At 42.8% G+C, this 22,417-nt stretch overlaps 3 protein-coding genes across 4 annotated transcripts in view; 1 reads left to right on the forward strand and 2 right to left on the reverse strand.

Annotated features, from left to right (window-relative positions):
* Positions 1 to 4,078: 4,078 nt before the first annotated feature.
* LOC308156790 (RING finger protein 122-like) lies at positions 4,079 to 8,920 on the forward strand (the record flags this gene model as incomplete). The annotated part of the gene is made up of 6 exons (XM_080530227.1): positions 4,079 to 4,197; positions 5,204 to 5,339; positions 7,834 to 7,879; positions 8,132 to 8,173; positions 8,417 to 8,499; positions 8,806 to 8,920. Exons 2-6 carry the CDS (start codon positions 5,230 to 5,232, stop codon positions 8,918 to 8,920), a joined length of 396 nt encoding a protein of 131 aa, XP_080386353.1. The 5' UTR covers positions 4,079 to 4,197; positions 5,204 to 5,229.
* Positions 8,921 to 10,513: 1,593 nt separating this feature from the next.
* On the reverse strand, positions 10,514 to 14,513 carry ppiab (peptidylprolyl isomerase Ab (cyclophilin A)). Its single transcript, XM_080530225.1, has 5 exons — positions 14,354 to 14,513; positions 12,222 to 12,252; positions 11,567 to 11,655; positions 11,185 to 11,357; positions 10,514 to 10,944 (listed from the first exon to the last, which is right to left on the reverse strand). The coding sequence occupies exons 1-5, from the start codon at positions 14,417 to 14,419 to the stop codon at positions 10,812 to 10,814; spliced, it is 492 nt and encodes a 163-aa protein (XP_080386351.1). The 5' UTR covers positions 14,420 to 14,513; the 3' UTR covers positions 10,514 to 10,811.
* A 3,111-nt stretch (positions 14,514 to 17,624) lies between these two features.
* LOC308156778 (zinc finger MIZ domain-containing protein 2-like) overlaps positions 17,625 to 22,417 on the reverse strand; it is a 10,014-nt gene continuing 5,221 nt past the window's right edge. For both annotated transcript variants that reach the window (XM_080530215.1, XM_080530214.1), the window contains exons 15-19: positions 22,230 to 22,298; positions 21,742 to 21,983; positions 21,464 to 21,582; positions 20,003 to 20,215; positions 17,625 to 18,192 (exon numbers count right to left, since the gene is read on the reverse strand). In XM_080530215.1, coding sequence (XP_080386341.1) covers positions 18,085 to 18,192; positions 20,003 to 20,215; positions 21,464 to 21,582; positions 21,742 to 21,983; positions 22,230 to 22,298 — 751 coding nt within the window. In that variant the 3' untranslated portion in view covers positions 17,625 to 18,084. The remainder of the gene's footprint in view (positions 18,193 to 20,002; positions 20,216 to 21,463; positions 21,583 to 21,741; positions 21,984 to 22,229; positions 22,299 to 22,417) is intronic.

Raw genomic sequence — 22,417 nt, forward strand, 5'->3', positions numbered from 1 at the left:
TCTTACCATTTTATACAGTGTGATATCTAAGTTGTGAAATGGCATGGATGGACTGAAGGTTAACCAGCACACAGAGGGGACATGGTAAACACTGACTTACTGTAGAGCAGCAGCACGAACGCTGGAATGAAAAACACAAAATCATAACAATACTGCTTCATCCCAACTGGTGTATGTCACTCCAAGCTGACTGTTAGCTTCTTTCTCATTGTTCCAAAATGTTATGCATTAGGTTATAATGCTATGATGTGCTGTTATTTAACAATGGTGTGACTTAAGCTACCAACTGCCTGGGTTATGGGACAATACACATTGTCCTGTTGAGCTTTCCTGTACCAGCTGAAACTTGAGAATTCCAAGATTCCAAATAGTGAATAATAGTTCTAACTAAACAAGCCAGATTGATTGCTTAATCCAATGCTGAAGCAACCCTGAAAATGTCCTATTCTTTCATAATGAATACCTCAAGTACCTGTGTGTGTGTGTGTGTGTGTGTGTGTGTGTGTGTGTGTGTGTGTGTGTGTGTGTGTGTGTGTGTTACATGCGTTGTGACCTGTGGTCTCAGTCATACTTTTTCATTGGATTTCTGACAGGGCCTAGGGATTCGTTTTCGTACTGTAGCACCTACATGATTTCTACAGTATTACAACAGTAAGAACTACTAGATACTTAGCTCAACTCAAATGTAGCTAACTGTAGATAGATGTAAGAGCTGGATTTGTGACTGTGACTGTGCTCTGTGGAGTGTTGAAGTGACAGACTCACCCACCCTTCTATAGGTTAAGATAGGATCACATAGACAGTTCCGAAGCTGATGGGAAAACCTTACAGTCCTTTTCTCATTATGAGTTTGTTCACACAGAAACATTGTACTCACGTTGTAATTGATCTAACAATAACACTGCATTCAGGCTAATACTGATCAAAGTTGACATTTCTTACATGTTGTCCAAATTTCTTACATTTTCCAAAGTTCATTAGACCCAAGTTCCTTAGACCATTATAGCTAAACCAACCCTTTGTAACATTGGTACATTTTTTATATCTGATATTTTCTATTGGAGGAGGAAGATTAGAAAGGAAAGGAGAACAGGGTGAGGTGAGTCTCTCCCTATGCAGAAACAATCCCTAGCCCCGCTAGAAACAACCCCTACCCCACCAACCGCCCCATCCACCACAAACAACCCCTAGCCTTGCCAGAAACAACCCCTAGCCCCACCAGAAACAACTCCTATTCCCAATAACCGCCCCACACACCACTTTGCTGTTAGCAGGTCTGATAATCTAATCGAATCTAATAGGTGTAGGTAAAATATTTAGGGTTTAAGTGGAACTTATGCAATTTGCTTACACCCATCAGGCTTTTTCAGATCTGCAAACACCAGCGGGGTAGGAGCTCGGGAAAGAAGGGCCCAGTTGTTGTTTCTGAACTAGGTCTCTGTAAATGTGATGTTTGACTGTGATGTTGCTCTGTGTATACTGTTTGTGTCTTTGGGTTTCTGTGCAGTTGTTGTGGTCAGTCTCCGTGCCTGTTTCTACTCTACTACCTTTCCATTTCTAAAAGGCACCCTTTCTAAAGGAATACTTGAATTATTTTTAATGGTCATTATTTTTGTACCGCTGGTCTTTGAGGTTGAATATACAAAAAACAAATGGGCAGAGAGGTTGTTATGATACCGTAACATGTGTACTAATTGTTGGTTTTAAGTAGAGGTTTCTCTGAATTCTTATTTATTAACTATAACGTTTTGCATTTAATACTTTGGTTTTGATAATTCTGTACTGTTTGAAATTAAAAATATGTACTTCTCTCAGACCTGTTTCATGTGGTAATTTCTCTGTGATCAGTACTAACTGATGAATTCCTCTGGCCTCAACAATTCTAGTTGAACTTGCAATGCCTATTTCATCTTTTAGTTGAATGTGATAAATAGTAAGGATGGGCATTTGAAAGTACTAACATAGTTTCTTTTTTATTATTGAACCTTTATTTATCTAGGTTTCATTGTAAGGAAATATTTTCAAAAAAGACCTGGCCCAATGCAGAATTATTTTAGAATAAAAATTGTTGTGTGTGCATGTATCTATGTATATGCCAACAGTGTGCTACTACGCCTTATTTAACCATTACAGATAACAAATCCTCATTTCGGGGCAGGTGGGGGGGCATATGTATGCAGAATATGTTTGTGTTTCCTGTTATGCATGGCCAATTAGGTATTGCAAGTAAACATTATAGTAGGCAAAATACACCAGCTTGATAAAAAAATAAAAAAATACATATATAATTATTTTCGAGTAAGGATTTCAATTATGTATCCAGGTAAGAGAACGTGTGAACTTGTGTGATAAAGGGCCAGGAGTTTTTCTTGACCTCATGATCTGAGCTGGTAAAACTGTTCATAGTTATATAGGAAAACTTCCTGACTCTAGTGACTGAGAAGTGATAAGAGAGAGAGAGAGAGAGAGAGAGAGAGAGAGAGAGAGAGAGAGAGAGAGAGAGATGTGGGAAACATCTGGGAGTACTGAGAGGATACTCTTTAAAAATGTAACAGTGTAACTGTAAAAGGACATGTATTTTTTTTAATGCTATAAGTGAGATATCAGGGCTCACTCCAAGTTTCTCCTCCCCCTCACCCTGACCTCATTCTAGTCACAGCTTCTCCTATTGATATCCAGATGTGCAGTAGGTTGAGTCGAGCTGTCGTCATTATTTGTCGAGTACAGTCAGAGGAAACCAAGGGACAGAGCAAGCCTTTGTCTTATTGTCTCATTCCACAATTCACACTTCCTCTCACAGGATAAATGTTGGCTGACATCACATCACTTCAGTTAATGTGAGTGTGACTCTTTTGTCTATGATTAGACTTACATTGTATTAATCTCTATTCCATATACAGTATATTCCAGACTCTGTTTAGAGGCTATTTGTGTTGTGTATAATACACAGTCAAACACAGATGTCATGATGTCTAGGCCCTGAGCTTTTTTGGGGCCATGTGACTTGATCTGGAAAACATGCATGTGGTGCTGGTGCTGTCTTATAGACTTCCTAATGACAGTTTTAAATTGAAATGTTAAGTTGAAATGTGTGTTCCTCTTTCTGACATTCAGTAGACAGGTCATTTCCTCTCCACAAAGCTCTGATGGTGCTGATAGAGGCAGCCGAGGCAGCCCAGCATTTGGCCTCTGTGTTTTAATTGTTTAGTTTCTACACAAAATATCTGTCATAAAAATGTAGACAAATGAAAAGTAGACATATTACATTCTTTCTAAGATAACAGAGGATAGGATGAGACATCTTGAGATTCTGTTGCTCCCTGAGAGAACACCCTGTCTCCAAACCCAGCACCACATGCATGTTGCAGCTCACTTTCATTGTGATTTACAGTAAGTATACAGATTGACAGATAAATTAGGGAGAATATAAGATTGCTGGGCTTAAACCAGAAACCCTGAGGCTATTGTTCTAGTTCTCCACTGTTCCATAAGGGTCCAGACCTCTTGGCAGAGACTGTAGTAAGCTCATACACAGGTAGACCGCATGTATTAGCTATAAGAGAGGAGCTTTGCAAATGGTGTAAAACCTGACTTGGTAAATGTAAATATAATGATGGCTCACAATAAAATGTCACCGTTGTCGATGTTCAAACTTTACATCGTTGTATAGTATAACTGATGCTTCATAACATTAGTATGACAGCTGGATTGGTTAAATGTGGGCCTAATCACAACGTCAACAGCGCACCCCACTCCATCGCTATCCTCCAGATTGGTGCGGGCTTCTGTCTCTCATCTGTTAGGGTGGGACTGGGAGTGGGTGACGAGAAAAACAGCATTGTTTTCAGTCGTCTGAATCTGATACTTGATTAACAAGGGGTTGTACTTTAGTGCTTCGTATTGAGACAGAGGCGTTGTTTCTGGGCGATATGTTAAAACTACGGATAATTCCAGATGTGGAGACTAGCTTCGAGCCACGGTCAAATCCTTTATGTCTGTCTCTGTAAACTTTTGTTAAATTAATCTCAGATGTCTGTCATTGGTAGTCTGTTGGTGAAAACTCGAAAAACGCATTGTAAATGAAGAATGCAGAATCCAGATGTGAGCGCGGACACGACCAGTGTTTATAATGAGAACAGAATGTTGTCCCACCGAGGAGGATTCCGCGTTATTGACGCGCCCGCTCCAGTATAAGGGGTAAGCATGTTTACCTATGACATTACATGGACATTGCTCTTATAGTTCAATATTTCTATTATAGAGTTTCATCCGTATGATCCTGGATCGTTTACATGTATAATTTAATCGGGCTTTTTTTCTGACATATTTATTGTGTACGCGCTACATATATCCATAACAATATTTACCAAGCATATGCACATTTTGACCAAGGAATAGGACTCTTAACACGACATAATCTGTACTGTATATAGCCAAGTTTGATTAGCAACCATCGAATGTCAAAAGCTTCCGTTGACAGAGGGAGGGAGTGAAAAGATGAACAGTACATTGTGGGTTTTAGCTCGGCGATTCGTGCATATTTGTTATATAAATTGAAAAAGCACAATCGTCAATACAATACATATATATATACAGCCTGTAAAAGACAAGACAAAACTTTCATGCAGTGTGTGTGTGGTGTGTGTGTGTGTGTGTGTGTGTGTGTGTGTGTGTGTGTGTGTGTGTGTGGCCTGTCCAGCTGGAGTGGCGTCTCATATGCTGTGCTTCTCTCTAGGCTATGTCAAGAGAGTAGCCCCCCTGATACCTGACTCATAACAAAACTATTGCTGTTCTAAAGATGCTGTTGCCACAAATATGATGTATTTACGGTACAAAGTAATCTCTCTATCTGGGGCTATTCGATTATTGTTTTGAGTTTCACAGCTTTAACTGCCCTCCACGGCTATGGGGTTCCATTCAGCTTTGTTTCTGAGGGGGCCATTCTGTTCCATGTCTGAAAATCATCTACTGTATCTACAGGCAATCAGAGCCATATTCATCCTATATGGCTCTGGCTGCATGCGACCAGTCAGATCAAGGCTATGCCCTTGCAACGTGCATAGCAACAAGAACTGCTAGAGACAAGGAGAATAGAACAGCAATGTTTTTTCAGATTGGCATTTACAACATTTTGAGTGTCTCCAATTGTTAAGATGTGTGTGTGTGTGTGTGTGTGTGTGTGTGTGTCTCAATTCACCATCAGACGTTAGGGGTGAGAGGTCAGAGGCCATGTCTCCTGTGGCATTCCCGGACCTTCCTCTCAACATCTACATGGTCATCTTTGGAACGGGAATATTCGTTTTCATCCTCAGCCTTATCTTCTGCTGTTACTTTATCAGGTAAAGACCTAATCCATCGCTCGCTCTCTCCGTCTTCCTCTCCATCTCTTTCCATCTCACACTATCTCTCTGTATCTCTCCCTCTTCTGCTGTTACTTTATCAGGTACAGAGCTAATCCATCTCTCTCTCTCTCTCTCTCCCTCTTCCTCTCCATCTCTCTCCATCTCACATTATCTCTCTGTATCTCTCCCTCTTCTGCTCTCTCTTCCTCTTCGTCTCTAACTCTCCCTCTTCATCTCTATCTCTCTCTATCTCTCTCTCTCTTCCTCTCTATTTCACACACATCATGCTGCTAGTTTATCGAGAAAAGGGCATATTTTTTCCTTTCTTGAGAAAATGTTCGTCTTCCTTTCCATTTCAATTTAGTCAATTCAGGACATGCTTTATGATTCCAATTAAAACATTCAGAACTGCCATTTAAGTGGATGTTTTAACTCGTAGGTTGGAATTTCAATTCATTTCTGCAATTGGAGCTGAAGGGTCCCAAACCCTGGCTTCAACATAATTTCCCCCTCCGGTCTTTGCATGTGTATGTGATGGCCTGTTGAAATGTTGTTGTTGTGGACAGTGTCTCTCCGCCAGGCACCCTCCCATGAGCAGGCAGCGTTTCCTCTCTCCTGAAGTACTTCCCAACTCAAACAATCAGCTGCAGATTCTTATCCTCCCTCGTTTGTCCCAGACGCTATTTTAGTCTGTAAGCAACAGCCCTCTACAGCTGGAACTATAGTGTCTATCCTATCCTGACCCTCCCCTCCAGCCCTAAATGCACACACACACACACACACTCACACACACACTCACACACACACAATAAGAAAAAGAGAGAGAGAGAGAGTATGCCCCCTATTTGATCTTGTCAGCAATGTTTAGCCCAATGTTGGTGTGCTGATGTTGATCTCTTGGAGACCAGGGTATTCCATCAATTTAGCTAAAAGACAATCCAGGCTTATTTTGATAAATCTCGCGAGACTTATCAAAATAAGCCTGGATTTTCCTTGAGTGACGTTGATGGAATACCCCCCAGCTCTCTATGATCCTGACATCCAACATGTAGAACTAGACATATGTGTTTACTAATATCTAATATCAGTATTGGTTTCTATTCACCAGATACACACACGCACATGTGGACACACACACATGCATGCACGCACACACGCATGTGCACGAAAACACACACACACGCATAAATACACAACAGAATGATGGTCCATGTGTGGGTTCTGGTTTGACAGAGAGGATAAGGTGGCTGTTGACAGGGATTGCTCTTGTTCTCTGAAGTGCCCTTGAGCTCTAATGAAGCGTAATGGTATTCATTGGTTCTCCTGGAACACACACAGCAAAGCTTTGTCCAGGGTCACACTCTTCTCAGCTCCATAATGGCCTCCTTTCAGAGAGGCATAGAGGAGTGTGTGTGTGTGTGTGTGTGTGTGTGTGTGTGTGTGTGTGTGTGTGTGTGTGCGTGGGTGTGTGTGTGTGTGTGTGTGTGCGTGTGTGTGTGTGTGTGTGTGTGTGTGTGTGTGTGTGTGTGTGTGCGTGTGTGTGTGTGTGTGTGTGTGTGTCTGTGTGTGTGTCTGTGTGTGTGTGTGCGTGTGCGTGTGTGTGTGTGTGTGTGTGTGCGTGTGTGCGTGTGCGTGTGTGCGTGTGCGTGTGCGTGTGCGTGTGTGTGTATACACCATCCCTCTACTCTTCTCTCGTCTTGTTAACGCCTGATAAGAGAGATAACAGTCTCAGAGAAGTAACACTGTCTCATCTTAGAGGCACACAAACACACCAAGTGAGCTGTAAGGTGTCAGAGGGGTCATGTGAATGAATGGTCTTTATTGTCATTGCTATAGTACAGGTACCAAACAACGAAATTTGGGAGGGGTGGCTCCCCTGGTGCTAGGAAAGAAAAAAACTAAAAAACAAGAAGGGAAAGGAGCTGGTTTACATAAATAAAATAAAGGCTATGTACACTATCCACTATACTATACTATACAAATAAAACACTGTCCATTAATGTCCATTAAACCATGGGCAAACATGTCTCTCTTCAATATACATTTGACGAATAAAAACACCTTAGATCATTTCTACTCCAAATCTATTCAAGGATGTTGAATTTGGCATTAGTGTCACGGTATCTCTTTACATAACTACACTGATACTGTAGATACCGAATCATCGCAATCTTTTTTTACCAAAAGCTCACAACAAAAGTGAAATGATAGATCTCACACTTCAACTGTAGATATGTGTCAGATTATGTAACTCTGTTGGTTTCATTGATGGAATCACTGTATGTCTTACTGTCTGTTACTATGGTGACTGGAGACTGGGCTGTCATACTGCTAATGCTCAGTGTTGGTTAGGTTTTTATATAAAACACTGATTAATACCAAAGTACACTCCCTGAGTACCTGTTCTCTTCCTTAAATGAGGTAAATCTAAGCTGCACCTGTCTCTGTTTACTATTGATTCAAGTTCTTCTCTCTTTCTGCCTGTTCACAGTAAATTGAGGCATCAAGCCCAGCGAGAAAGGTTTGGATACAAAGCAGTAAGCACAACAATACAGAACTTTACTGCAATGTGTCTTACATGGCACATTTACAACATTGCATGTTTGCAACAGTTCTATTTCATGCTGGCTTACGTTTTCACAGGTTTGCATACCATATGAACCTTCTCATAGTATCTGACTAAAGATATGAATTATAGCCCCCAAGTAATTGGAGCAAAGGCATCCAACTGACATATTAACGATTACGAATGTGTGGATCATTTACAAATACAATGTGATATTTCACAGGTTGTGTTCAAAGGTGATCCAAAGAAATTGAATCTACATGGGGTAAGTTCTATTACATTCTGTTTTTAGATTTCCAGTGCTTGCCATTTGTATTAATGCCATTATCCATGCCTTGGTGTTTAGGCCAACATTGTTTTACTCTTCTTTCCCCTGCTCTCTCTCTATCCCTCTATTTCCTCTCTTCCTTGCTGCCTCTCTTCCTTGCTGCCCCCCCCCTCCTCCATCTCTTTACCTCCCTCTCTCTCTCTCTCTCTCTCTCTCTCTCTCTCTCTTTCGATCTCACAGCAGACATGTGCTGTGTGCTTGGAGGACTTTAGACTGAAAGATGAGTTAGGAGTGTTGCCATGCCAACACGCCTTTCACCAGAGGTAAGTGCCTCTCTAACACAGCCAATTCTACTTACCAAAGACCATGATTACCTGAATTAAGTGTTAGAGCTGGAAAGAAACAAAAGCCTGCACTCCCTGTAGCTCTCCATGTTGACCATTCCTAGGCCTAACACTGGATCATTTGGGAACTTGAGTAAGCTATACTATCTATGTGATATCTTGATACACAGTGAGATAAGCTCAAGCAAACTGGTTCGAACAAGGCTTACTTACTTATCCTCCTTTGATTACTATGTTGATTTGCTGCCTTGTTTGTGTGTGTGTGTGTGGGTGTGTTAAATGCAGGTGCCTGGTGAAATGGTTGGAGGTGCGCTGTGTGTGTCCCATGTGTAACAAACCTATCGCTGGACCACCAGAACACCGCCACAGCCTGGGCACGCTACTGGACGAACTGGTGTAGCATGTCCCCATAAAGACTCCATTGGAGGGACTGGTGTCTCCAGGATTTGATTACCTGCTTGCAACACCACAACCATGAGCTATTGTATATATACTCTTGGGCCATAAAAACAGCTGTTGTGGTTCAGAGGACAGTTGATGGAAGTCTCAGGAAAGGTGAGGTCACTATTACAATGTTAGGCTACAACTAGTCGCCATCTACATGGGGGTGAGCTGGGGCCCGATTGCTCTACCGATATTAATTTGTATAGGGTCCAGGTGGGTTCTGTATCTACCAACCTCATTACCATGCTGAACTAGGCCTCAATGGACAGGAGACTTCTGAGCCTGGAATCAGTAATTTATCATGGACTGACTGATACGCTGACTTGACTGGTGTGACATGCTGAGAGACTGCATAGTACTTTTCAACTGGACACATCCTTTACTCACTGGCAGTGGCTCACCTGCACCTCGAGTGCCCTGTTGATCTGAACGAATCACAAGAACATGGACAAACAGATGTGTGCTCATCACTTTTTACATTTTCAGTTCATGTGTCAAATTGTTGGAAAATGGGCTATAAGAAAGCTTCAAAGTCGAGTGTTGATTATGTGTCATTACGTTGATTACAATGTATACAATGCAACAAAATGCCTGAGGCAGAGCAGCTCTATAACATCAGTCATCAACAACAGAATGGATCATGGACAATAGATAAAATAGAAACAGTAACAATAATAAAAGGGAGAAGAGGGAGAGCAAGTAGCAGTAAGTGTAGAGTGCAATATCAATGGAGTGTCACTGAGTAGGAGTGGGAGGCGGGGTATCTGAGGTCTAATGGCCTGAGGGTAGAAGCTATTCTGAAACCTGTGGATCCGTGATTGGATGCTACAGAAACAGAAGCAGAGAGAACAGGGTGTGACAGGGACGGCTGTCGTCCTTGATGATCTTCCTGGTCCTCCCAGGAAGCGTGGACAGCTCTGCCTCAGGCATTTCATGGCATATTGTCAGGACATATAGACAAGACATGACAAAGCAATGTTTTAATCATGTTAAGTGCCTCATGTTTGCAACGCCTGTGTCCTTGTTACCTCAGGCCTATTAAAGGGATCAAAGAACTGTAAGTCTTGGCATTTCCTGTGACTCTGAACTAAGGTAACCTTCCTATAAAAACGTCACCCTTTTTCAGAAGAAGGTATTGGAAATGTAGTAGTGACATCTAATTTGGTAAACATGGGTAGACCTAACGCACAGATACTGAACAGGCTCATCATGAATCACTTAAGATTAATTTGCATCCACTTCCTGTCATTGAATTGTGGTAGAGGACTTGCTAACTTTGTAAGCTGCTGACCTCTGGTGGTGAAAGTTAAACTAACAATATTTCAAACAAATGTAAAAAAAAATATGTTCAAAGTGTTGTTTTTTTCCACCTAATATAATAACAGATTACCAAGGAATGGCTTACCAACAGTGTCCTCACAAACAGTGAATTATCAACATTTGTGTGGTGCTTTAAAACAATGCAGTACGTTTCCTTTAAGTGCCCCAAAGCTTTGACTGACAGTACCCATTTAAGTTCTCAGTTGACAAATCTTTATTCAGACACATGTTTAAGGAGTCCTTCGTTACTTTATTTTTGTTAACCAAAATGTGGTCCTGATGGGACAATTCAAAATGAACAAGAAGCAAGTCACAAATGAAACAGTCAAACTGTTCAAAGAGGAGGAATGGTAAAGAAAGAAAAGGCAATCTCAATGACAGGGAATGTTGTTGCTTATTGAAGGGAGGATCGAGAGGGATGGACAATTGGGTGCTTGGAGCTAGGTAAAGGAAGAGAATGGGGAGCTGGATGTTAGTAGGAAGAAGTTGCTGAGAGCCAGATTGGGGGAAGGTGGGAGCTGTGTTGCTCAGAGCTGTCCGCAGTCAGCGATGGTGACTTTAGCGCTGCACTTTCCATTGCCGTCGCCTTTCGATTCCATCCGATCAACCACATCCAGACCCTCCACAACTTTACCGAACACCACATGTTTCCCATCCAGCCTGGAGGGAGGAAAGGAAGGAGCAGTTGGAATACTTATTTCCTAGCAGGTGCACAGACATTGAATACTTCCTTTGAAAAGGTTCCGAGCTAGAGAAATAACTCTGAATTGCTGGATTCCTATCCAATCTTTTCATATCTACAAGTGTTGGGAATGGGTGAGTGTACAAACATATTTGAGTATCTGACCAGTTGGTATCAGCAAAGCTGAAAGTTAGTTAGCGCATGTACTTGAGACTTACCACTTGGTGTCAGCTGTGCAGATGAAGAACTGGGATCCGTTGGTGTTGGGTCCAGCGTTGGCCATTGACAGACAGCCCTTGCCTGTATGTTTCAGGGTGAAGTTCTCATCAGCAAACTTTTCACCATAGATGGACTTGCCTCCGGTTCCGTTATGCTTGGTGAAGTCACCACCCTGAGAGAGGGGAGTAGAAACGCCAATCAAGCCTCAAGAAAATCCATCAACATTTTAATGTTGCAATTGTCTCTTAACTAGGCTTGAGATGATCAAGTTGGGTCAGGTGCACAATTATTTGGGACCAAATCCTGCACACCCAGGAGGGCTCCAGGCCAAGCGTGGAAGGTGACAGTTCATGACCACAGAGTAGGCCCAATCTGTCTTACCTGGCACATGAAGTTGGGGATGATGCGGTGGAAGCCAGAACCCTTGTAGCCAAAGCCCTTCTCCCCAGTGCACAGAGCACGGAAGTTATCTGTCAGAAGAATGACATCATTCATCAGTTACCCAACCACTGCTACTGCATAGGGCACATGTCATCAAAAATGCATGTGCTTATTCCCTTGAAATAACATTGTAGTTTAGACATGCAGCCAAGACTGTAGTGCCAGTGGCAGATGAAGCAAATGGGCTGTGTCTGTAGAGCCCAGTTCATAGGCTATGAACAAGGCCATGTTTCTAACTATAGCCAAGCCCAATCATAACTGTTGTGGGACCCCAGGACCAAGATTGAAGAACAATAATAGGAAGCTTAGCTTAGGGCCCTCTTGTTAAATACTACAGTGGAACATTTCAACAAAAAAATTACATGTGAGGTGTCGTCAAACTTTGCATATGTCTCTGCACACAAGGGCTCTAGGTGTGTGAGGGGAAACTGTGGCTGTCAAGGACTGGGTGGTGGTCAGACTACACGGCAAGAAGGGTTGTGGAAGTTATCAAGAAGGCACCATTAAGGGCTGACCAGGGGGGTGGCTGCATCAGTGTTGACGATAGTCACAACCACAAGGCTTGAAAGACCATCAGAATAAACATCACACTCACCTGCAGTCTTGGGGACGACATCATTCCTTAGCTGCAACAGAGAAAGAATAAAAACATTTGAATTGGTAAACATCACTCGCACACCAGGTACAGTCATCACAAATTAGGTATAGCCTATGTATCCATCAGGCATGGTTGAGCAGTGACAACACAACTCATGTAACCTTTGTCTTTGGTTATGCATAGGGGAGAAGGTGGAGGTTGAAATCAGGAGATGTGAGGAATGGTATCAAATGTGTGTTTGATACAATTACTCATTCTGTTTCATGCATTACAATGAGCCCGCCAGCCTCAACTGGCTCTGCACGAGACCTGGCCAGGCAGTGTTGTGAATAAATGAGTATGCAACCGGTTTTGAGCCAAAAGTATGGGACCAGAAACGGAGCCTTACAGCATAGGGAGTGTCATTGCTTGCATATCGCATTACTAAATCTACCGTCTCAGATTACACAACCACCAACAGCGCGACAGATCTGTAGTTGCTTAAATCCATAATAGGAATTACTTCCTCCTACTCGGCTCCAGCTGTCAGAAGCAAACGAGTAAACCCTTAGATAAACACGTAATTCGCTCCATAGCCTAACTATTGTGGATTGCAATATGCAGAGGACATGAAGCGACCGGCTCCAGCCGTCACAACAGATCCTCCCTCCAACCGCACAGACAGACCCACCCACATCTGGAGCAGCCAGTACTTTTCCACTGTTCTTCGGGACACGGAAAGGGAGGCCGCCACCGTTGGCACAAAGCCAGTTGGAGTCGGTAAGATAGGGTGAAGCAACGGTCCTTGCAATGGAGCATAAGCGCTGTAAAGTCGTTTTGCGTTTCCTTGTTGGGGAGGACGGGCGGGGCACACAAGCTGGTTCAGACCTATGCGCTATAAACAGTTTAGTTGTTGAGTCCGCTGCATGTACTTCATTGGAAGGAGATGACAATATACCTCAGTGTGTACACACATTTTTATTATTCTTCATTTATATATAAAATAATATATGCATACATGCACACAATTACTCTTGGCAGTTTGGAGCTATAAAACAAGCGCGCGCTTTGACGTCCACGTGCTCCTGACGAGGGGCAACAGAAGGTCCGAGCGTCACAGGCAGGAGGTGCGCCACTGCTGCACCCGAAACTTGCCAACCAACTTGAAATTGCATTAAACGAATGTGCGAATTAGCATGCCATAAATGCTTATCGCTAAGACCGTTAATTGGGAACCCATGATCATGGTATGCGTTTGAAAGTAAAAAAAAAAGAAAAGAAAGAAACATACAACACTAGCAGGCGCAATGGTCACTGTAGCCAGCGTGCAATTTCTGCGATTTCAATTCAAAAGACAAAATAAATTGTGGGTATAAATAAAAATCGAAATATCACCTTACTATAAGAAACAAGCAAGCCGACGTATGAGTTCGTATCATAGGCCTACATACAGATTATGATTGCTAAGGGGACACTTCATATGTCAGTCAATTTTTCAGAATTCAATGGAGAAGGTACCCCATGACTGATTACCCCATGATTGATTATCAATAAAAGAAGAATAATGTTAGGAAACTTGGCGATTGTGGTCAATCCAAGGCATTACACTAGTGTGCTGGATCATGGTTCCCTTTCCCCTCCCTTTTTCAAAATGGCATCTGGCGCTATATGAAACATTGTGAAAATGGCGACCAGTAATAGAATAAAATGATACCAAAATAAAAGGATGGAAAACTTGAGAACCTTATACTTTAAGTCTAGAATAACTAGTCTAATGAAATTGCCATCTTGAAATTGTAAATACCAAGTGTACAAGTGTAATAGCCAGGAGAAAAAGTTGGCCGTTTGTTTATGAGCTACCCCCCAAAATACTGATATCCTGGCTCAATTCAACACTTAAGTGAATCTTAACAATGACAAGTTATCAATTAAGTTAGACCACTCCACCCGTTGCAACTACCCTAAGCACCGACAGGACTGTCAACTGAAACCACGTGGACTTGACAGCAGAGCGGGCGTATGCACCTCATTATATGGGAGCTCGAATCAATGTAAGTCGATAATTAATTATTTGAATGGCGTTTATGTTATAGTAGCCTAAACACAAAGTTAACATATTCCCAAGCAAACCGGTTTAGCTCATGTCTTACCTCCATCGTAATCCTGCCAGCACTCTTGCCGTCTATTGCAATGTCAAAGAAAACTTTGGTCCCCATGTTTGCGACCGGCGGGTTTTGTTCCGTGAAAACAGACAGGTAAAGATCAAGATACTGGAAGGTGCCGCAGCTGAATGGGAACGGAAACGCAAATGTGTACACAAAATATATAAGAGCACGGAGGGAAGCGCCGAAGTCGGTGAAAACCTATGAGAATACTCGATCTGCTGAGTGGCATAAACTTTGACCAATTAAAGGTCTCACCGGTGCATACATTAAAACCTTGATCCCATCGCCTGCACGTCCGTTTGATCGTCGACGTTTGGGGGACGGACTCATGATTGACATCGGGATTGGCCCGTTGTGGTCGATATTAATGACGACATCGAATTCAATCCAATGAACTGCCAGGAAATATGTGGGTGTGTACCGACTCTGGCGTTATGGCTCGGCTGCAGTCCGCACAATGTGGATTTCAGGGCGTCTCCCGACGAATAAAATCGCCATTATGGATCAAGTCTGTCGATGTGTCAATGAAATGTATGTCGTAAGGTAGCCAGAATGCCATTTGTTTGAGATAAATAGACAAGCAGGCGTTGATGAATGAACGCGCGCACGGAATAGTATGATTACAAATCAGTTATTGCAGCATAATAAAGGGAGAGAAACCGACATGTTTTATTTGAAAAGCTATAGCTTTATTATGTGACAAAGGTGTTCCGTGTGAGTGAGTGAGTGAATGATTGAGTGTGTGTGTGTGTGTGTGTGTGTGTGTGTGTTCGGGTGTTTTAACATGTGCGGGGGCCACGCCTGAAATGTTGCGGCGGGTGAATCGATTGTATCGGTTTGCTGCCTCGAGTCTGGTGAACATGGGATGACGTCAGTGTGATCGCTCTTTTATGTTGCGTTCTAGTCCCCCTCAGAGCATTCTAGTCCCCCTTTAGAACTTTATCAACCATGTTAAAATTGTCCACAAATGAAGAAAACTGGTTTTTGGCAGCCATCTCTCCACGGAGAAGGTAAAAGATTACTGAAAAAACATCACAACTTGTAAACTCTGGTATCATCCTTCTACTCCAAGGCTCTTTCTCAATTATTAGAAACTGCATTTCTCGAGTCCTCTCCTCGGTCGCTGCATATGTAGGTTCGTTCAAGTGCTTATTTCCGAGTGGGAAATTCGTATTTACGAAATACGACTAGAACACACCATTACACCTGTCAAGGGGGCAAATACAGTAAAGAGAAGGACACATAATCAAAAGTGACGTGTTTACTTATCAAACATCATGGAGATATTTTACATTAGGCTATTTTAGAAAAACAAAAACAAATCAATTAATCTTTGAGACGTTGCCTTTTACAAGTTCAAATGCCATTATATTGGAATTCAGTGATGTAAGAAGTGACATAAAAAGAAATATACATTATCTCCTTAGCAGACATGCTGGTCTTGTCAGTCGGCTCCCTTGCAAAATCGCTCACAGAGCTTGCATGACAGACAGTTTCAAGCAAACCCTATCTTAGAACTAAAACACAGCTCCACCAATTATCTATAAACAAGAATATTGTTATCATCAATATGAACATGAATATCTTACATATTACATATGTTCTCAAATGAGAACAAGAGCACATTAACTGAGATGGCAGGTGATGGTGAGAGCACTGTCCCCAAGTAACAACTTCAGATGGTATGGTACACATGTCACTCACTCCTTGTAGCTGCAGATCCCATCCTTACGCCATTGAGGTTCATTTTAAAAATGTGTTGATCGGATAGAGATAGCTAGGGAGAAAACATTCACACACTGAAGTCTAATCTGCTGCCAGGCTATACCTGGTCAATGCTTCTCCTTCCTCTGTCCTCGCATTTCTTCTCTCCATATATGCACAGATGCTCACCAGCTAACCTTAGGTGGTGGTGATGATGTCTGTTGGTTTATCTGAAATAGTGTAACCCCAGGGGAAACTGATTTTAACAAGAAAATGCCATTAGCATGGGACTGACTGTCTGTCTCTGTTGTATAAAGTGGGGGTGGTGAGGTTCAAGTGGAGCGGTGTGTGTTTATGCATTATAATGGCCTGCCTGAGGTTTTGGGGGCTACTGAATCTGTGATTCAGACAGTCACTGACCACTGTACAGTCCACTATTGATGAAATACACTTAACAGTATTGGACCACAACATAGAGCACTAGACCACAACATAGTGAACATACTAAATACTAGGGATGCTCCGATTTATCGGCCACCGATTTAAATCGGCCGATTTCACTCCAAATGACTCGATCGGTGATCGGCAAAAATGGCCGATCGCAAAAACCGATCTTTTTTTTTTTTTTTTCCCTGGGGAAGACAGATAACTGAACAGAAAACATAGGAGGATGTAACAGTATGTAAACCATGAAGGCCACGTTTATGATGTCTTTTATACAGCCATATCACTGACTTGGGCTTCAGGCCCTAACTGGGTGATAGGCCAGACTTTTACTATGCCATAAAAATGGGTCTGCGTTTGCTTGGTGCCTAATGGATCAAAACTTTTGTCTAAAAAGCAAAAAATATGTAGGCTATCCAGTCAGTAGGCCTACAGTTATGTATTTTTAAAAAAATCGGTATCGGTATCGGTTGATCTTGAGGAAAAATATCGGTGATCGGTATCGGCCCCAAAAATCCAGATCGGAGCATCCCTACTAAATACAGAGTTTGCTGAATTATCTTATCATCGTTATTATCATTCATGTATAGCATATCATACTTCACGTTGTTACTGAAGATTATTCATGTTTTTGTCCTGTTTTTAGGGTTACTGTATCTATGTATGTGTAACATATGAGTGCTTAATAACTCCTTGGAACAGGTGTCTCTTCTATATGACATTTGTAAATCTCAATTGGACATACCTGTATAAATAAAGGATGAATGTACACAAATTTGGCAGACTACTGAGTCACACACCTCACCCTTCACCTTTCCTCCTCCTCACTTCTTTCTCACTCAAGCTCAACGCCCATGGATCAGAAAAAAAGAAAGAAAAAAAACCCCACTCAAACTGCTTTTGTTTGCTGGTGTTGCATTCCATCATCTGTGTCAGTAAGGTGTGTACATGGTCAGGAGTGAATAATATATATCCTATTTCTCTCATTCATAATTCATTTAGAAGATTAAGAACACCTCTGAGTTTCTCAGAGTCATGTTGACAGTCAGAGCTTCATTACAACTGTCCTTTTTTATTGACAAGTCCACAATCCTAATTACATGGCAGCCAACACCCTCTCTTTTCCCCCCATCTCTTAAAAAAAATTAGAATCCTTCAGCTCTTGATTTAAGAATATTGAATTACAGTTAAAATAGTTGGCCAGTGGAGACAGTCCCTTGTGTCAGGCTTCAGATAAACATGTTCCAGTGTGAACAGTGGTCCTCTGTATGGATTCAAAGCTCCGTGGGACACTTAAAAATGACACAAAATACAACAGAATTGGGACAGAATTAAAAACCACCCATTTGCAACTTCTCACAAACAACCCTGTTGGTCCAGTTCATAGTGAGTGAGGTTGGGCAGACATGGAGTATAAAAAACATGGATTTCTCTCCGTCCCCTTTCCCTACACCTAACAACCATATTATACTGGGAGGGGTGGGCCGTGTGGGTGGTCTCAGAATGGCGGAGAACCGCGAGCGAGGGATTGGGTGAAGGACGAGTGTGCGGAGAGGAGGAGTGGGTCCTCAGTTGTTCTCAAACAAAGAGAGCAGGTCGTCGTTGCTGTTGGTAGGGAGGTCAGGGGGGCCCAGGTACGACAACAACTCATCTGGGTTTGTCAGCTCAGGAAGAAGCTGAGATGGGGAGAGAGGGGGGGCGGGGGGGGGGGGGAGAGAGAGAAGAGAGAGAGAAAGATCTTATTGATGTCAGCTACTGTGGTCATAAATTGTAGGGATGCACCGATACCACTTTTCTTCAGACCAAGTACAAGTACTTACATTTGGGTACTTGCCAATACCGAGTACCGATACGAGTACTTAATAATACCATTACAGTTCTAACAATGACTTTGAAAACATGTTTCATTTATCAGCTGTTCCTCATTTTCTGCCTGTAACAAATTAAATATGTGACGGTCACCAAGTCGGCAAGTTTCTTTTTACAGTGTAGATCTGAGCTTTAAAATGATGTGTCATACATTGAAATCTGAAAATAGTTGAAGATATGCTTATTTGAATGTTGGTACACTTAGAACCAATTGCTCTTAAACAGACGCGTTTGCTACCATTACTTTGGTAGCTAGCAGCTAAAGGCCAGTTCAGACCAAAGATCCGCGACGAGACCGTTTTAGAATGTATCAGAGAAAAACTCGGCAACCGACGTTCTAAAACTGGGCTATTCAGAGCAAAGATTATTAGACCGCTTTTATTCAGAGCAAAGATAATTCCGACCGCTGCAACTAGAAGCTGGACGTTCTAAAACAGTCTCGTTAAAGATCTTTGGTCTGAATTGGCCGTGACAAAAAACATCGGTATGTAACATCTAACTGCATGTTTAGCACATCACAACATGCTGATAGAACATGAACATGCTAAAAACACATAACTACACATAACTAGATGATTACACAGTCCTTGCTTTTGAACATTGCTAAAACGTAAATTTGTTTACAAGCCATGTATCACTAACACTAAACCCGAGTACAAAGCAGGAAGGCAGACAATCCAGTGAATCAAGAACAGCTGAATTTGCTGACAAAAAAAGTAGTTAGTGATCCTGACACTGTTGTCTGTTATATTGAGTATGCTCTTCAACACTATTTATTTTTTTAAACTGCTGACATTGCTCCTCCTACCTGCTACAAGAGGTTACGTTACTTTGCCGTGAAGTGGTATTGGGAGCGGATGTAGCCTATCAGAGTAGTTTTACAAGTACATAAGCACAGTATCGGGTATGAGTACGAGTACTGGTATCGGTATCGGTGCATCCCTGATATATTGCTTTGGCACTAAGTTCCTTCACTTTTCATGCCAATACAGCCTTTTGAATTGAAATGTATAGGGGGGAGTGAAAGAGAGAGAGTGGTGGAGAGAGAGAGTGTGGAAGAAGAGAAAAGTAGTTTGTTGTAGATGATAAGAGAGTTAAGATTGAGATTTCCACATGCCTTCATTTTCACATGCCTAACTAACTCATATGTAACCTATGAGTCTCCTCAGTTTGGTTTCTCTTACGGTTCTCGTAGTAGAATCTGTTGAAGTTCCTCCCCTGCACCCGGTTCCCCCGTCCCCAATGAGAGAGGGAGGGTGGGGGTTAGTATAAAACCACCCACACGAGTCCAGATACAACACAGGACTCTAGAACTACTGTCAATGAGCAGAGCGGGTGACATTTGGACGGCACAAAAATGTTGGGATCTTACAAAAGAAAACCTGGCATAACTTATGTTCTTACTGTCGTTTTGACGGAAATGAGGCTAGCACAAATGCGGGCGTTTTAGGTAACATCTTCACATTTCAGTGCTGTCAAATGGGTCCCTAAATCAAAGTCATCATTTTATCATCAGGAGGGCTGAGGTTTTGATAGTTAAGTGTTTACAATGGACATTTCCAGACTTAGTTGGTCAGCCATTGTCATACAAAAGGCGGAAAATAAGCGAACACTCACGTCTAGTGCATGCTCCGGTCCCTCTCCTCCGGGCCCTGCTGGGCCCCCCAGACCAAATGTGCCCTCTGCCTGCAGCCGAGGATTCTGGGCCGTGGAGTTCCGCTGATGCATAGGGCTGCTGGCCCCCCCATGACCCTGGTTACCATGGACACTCGAATGTTGCTGCTGCTGTAGGGCATTCTGGGAAGGGTCCATACGGCCAGGGTGAGGCATCTGTGTGAGAGAGAGAGAGAGAGAGAGAGAGACAGAGAGAGATTGACACGCTTGGAAAAACACTGCAATCCTCTACGTGACTTCTGCTCAACTGTCTGCACCAGAGGTGTAGTATGTGTGTGTGTGTGTGTGTGTGTGTGTGTGTGTGTGTGTGTGCATGGGGGGACACTTTGTACTCTCAAAGCTTTCTTAAACAGTTGAGCAGCTGTGTGTGGCAGGCGTGTGAGTGAGCGGGTAGCCAGAGTGAATCCTGTCTCCTCCAGGCTCAGTCAAAAGGCTCTTCACCCCCTACACCAGCCAGAAGGGCACGACAGTCACTCTTACATAACTTAGATGAATAAAGCCACACGCATGCGCACGCCAGTCAATCATGCCAGGCCAGAACCCTTTCACCAGTCAATGGCCACAGGCACAACGTGACATAATACAATCTAACCCCATCATTCAACTCATGGTTGAAGTCGAAGTCAAAGCCACTCAGTCAACAAATCAGCATGCAGGCTAAGGCTGAACTCTGGCCTGGTGGTAATATGTAGCATACACTAAACCCCGTCAGGATTCAATACAAGGCTCCTGACAGTACCGCGCAACTTTCAAGAAGCTAGCTTGTTAATCAGGGAGCAGTAATTGACTCATATCAGCAATATTTTTCTGTCACAACATGAGACGACTCACAGTAACAAGCTTGCCTCTGCTACATAAGCAAGCACCATGCTTCAACTGAAAAAGGGGGAAATGGAAACAAAACAGGAAAGAAAACTATCAATGTCTATTAGAGTGTACTATCAATGTCTATACTGTTTCTCATTCAGCTGTTCAGTTGACCTCATTTGAGACTCAAAGTAAAGTACATTTCCCAGAGATAAAACTGAGGGCTGATAGGAGGACGTGTGTACATTAGCCTTGGCCCATTCATAGGTTGGCATTGGCAGTCGTTGTCTTCATCACCTAGTCAACCATTAAGCAATCTGGCATGGAATTAACCCCTAACCCCTGTCATTATGGCCTGAGGCAGAAGCAACCGCAGCAAATACACTGACAGTGTGTGTGTGTGTGTGTGTGTGTGTGTGTGTGTGTGTGTGTGTGTGTAAGCGCACATGTACGTACATGTGTACCTATGTTTTTTCTATCAGTGTGTGTCGGTGCAGAGGTACGTTCATCTGCATGTTGTATAGTGTATATGTTGTTTATTTGAGAGGTGTGTGTGTGTGTGTGTGTGTGTGTGTGTGTGTGTGTGCCCACGCTAACCTGGTCAGGCTGGTAGGAGTGTGGCGGCTGTCCAGATGAAGAGTATTCTCCTAGTGTGGGAGTGCCTGGGGTGTTAGGGAAGTCTGGGAACCCTGGCTGGCTTGCGTATCCTGATCCGGCTGGGAGAACAGGACAAGAGACAGTTTAACACAGGATCAGCTCACTTTGTATCAAATCAACAAGGTCCTTACTTTCATGATTATCTTGGCTATGGTAGTATTTCTAACAGTGTGTGTGTGTGTGTGTGTGTGTGTGTGTGTGTGTGTGTGTGTGTCTACCTTGGCTGTTGTAGTCTGGTGTGTTCCTGCCCCCAGGTGTTAGGTTCTGGTATGGCGAGGAGGCAGGGCCCAGAGCAGCGATCATCTCCATGACACTAGGCAGGATCATGAGACTGGGGCTGACGGTACGGCAGCGCTTCAGAACCGGCCCGTCCAACTCCTCCTTGATATGCAGGTCTGGTTTGACCGGCACCGGTCTCCAACCACACACGGGATCTATGGTGATCTCCTCATAGTCAGAACTAACAAGAGGGAAGAGGGGGGATCTTGTATTAATTCTGGACATCAAACATCAAAATCAATGAATCCATATTATCCAATCAATTAATTCATCGTTTATTATCCTTTATTATTATTATTATTATTATTACCGGTATTATTATTATTATTACCCAGTGATATGGGTGTGCTTGCAGGGGGTCACACAGAAATAATACAATACAAAAATGCATTAAACTAGTAGGGAATTCACACTCTCTCCCTCTTACTTTTGAATGTAGATGAGAATCCCAAGCATGTATTGGTCGACTTCCAGCCCCTCCAGTAAAGCTGTTTTACTATGTGAGAGAGAGAGAGAGAGAGAGAGAGAGAGAGAGAGAGAGAGAGAGAGAGAGAGAGAGAGAGAGAGAGAGAGAGAGAGAGAGAGAGAGAGAGAGAGAGAGACACACATGATCAG

This window comes from Nansenia antarctica, assembly GCF_963989245.1.
Source record: "Nansenia antarctica genome assembly, chromosome: 4".
Taxonomy (NCBI): Eukaryota; Metazoa; Chordata; class Actinopteri; order Argentiniformes; family Microstomatidae; genus Nansenia; species Nansenia antarctica.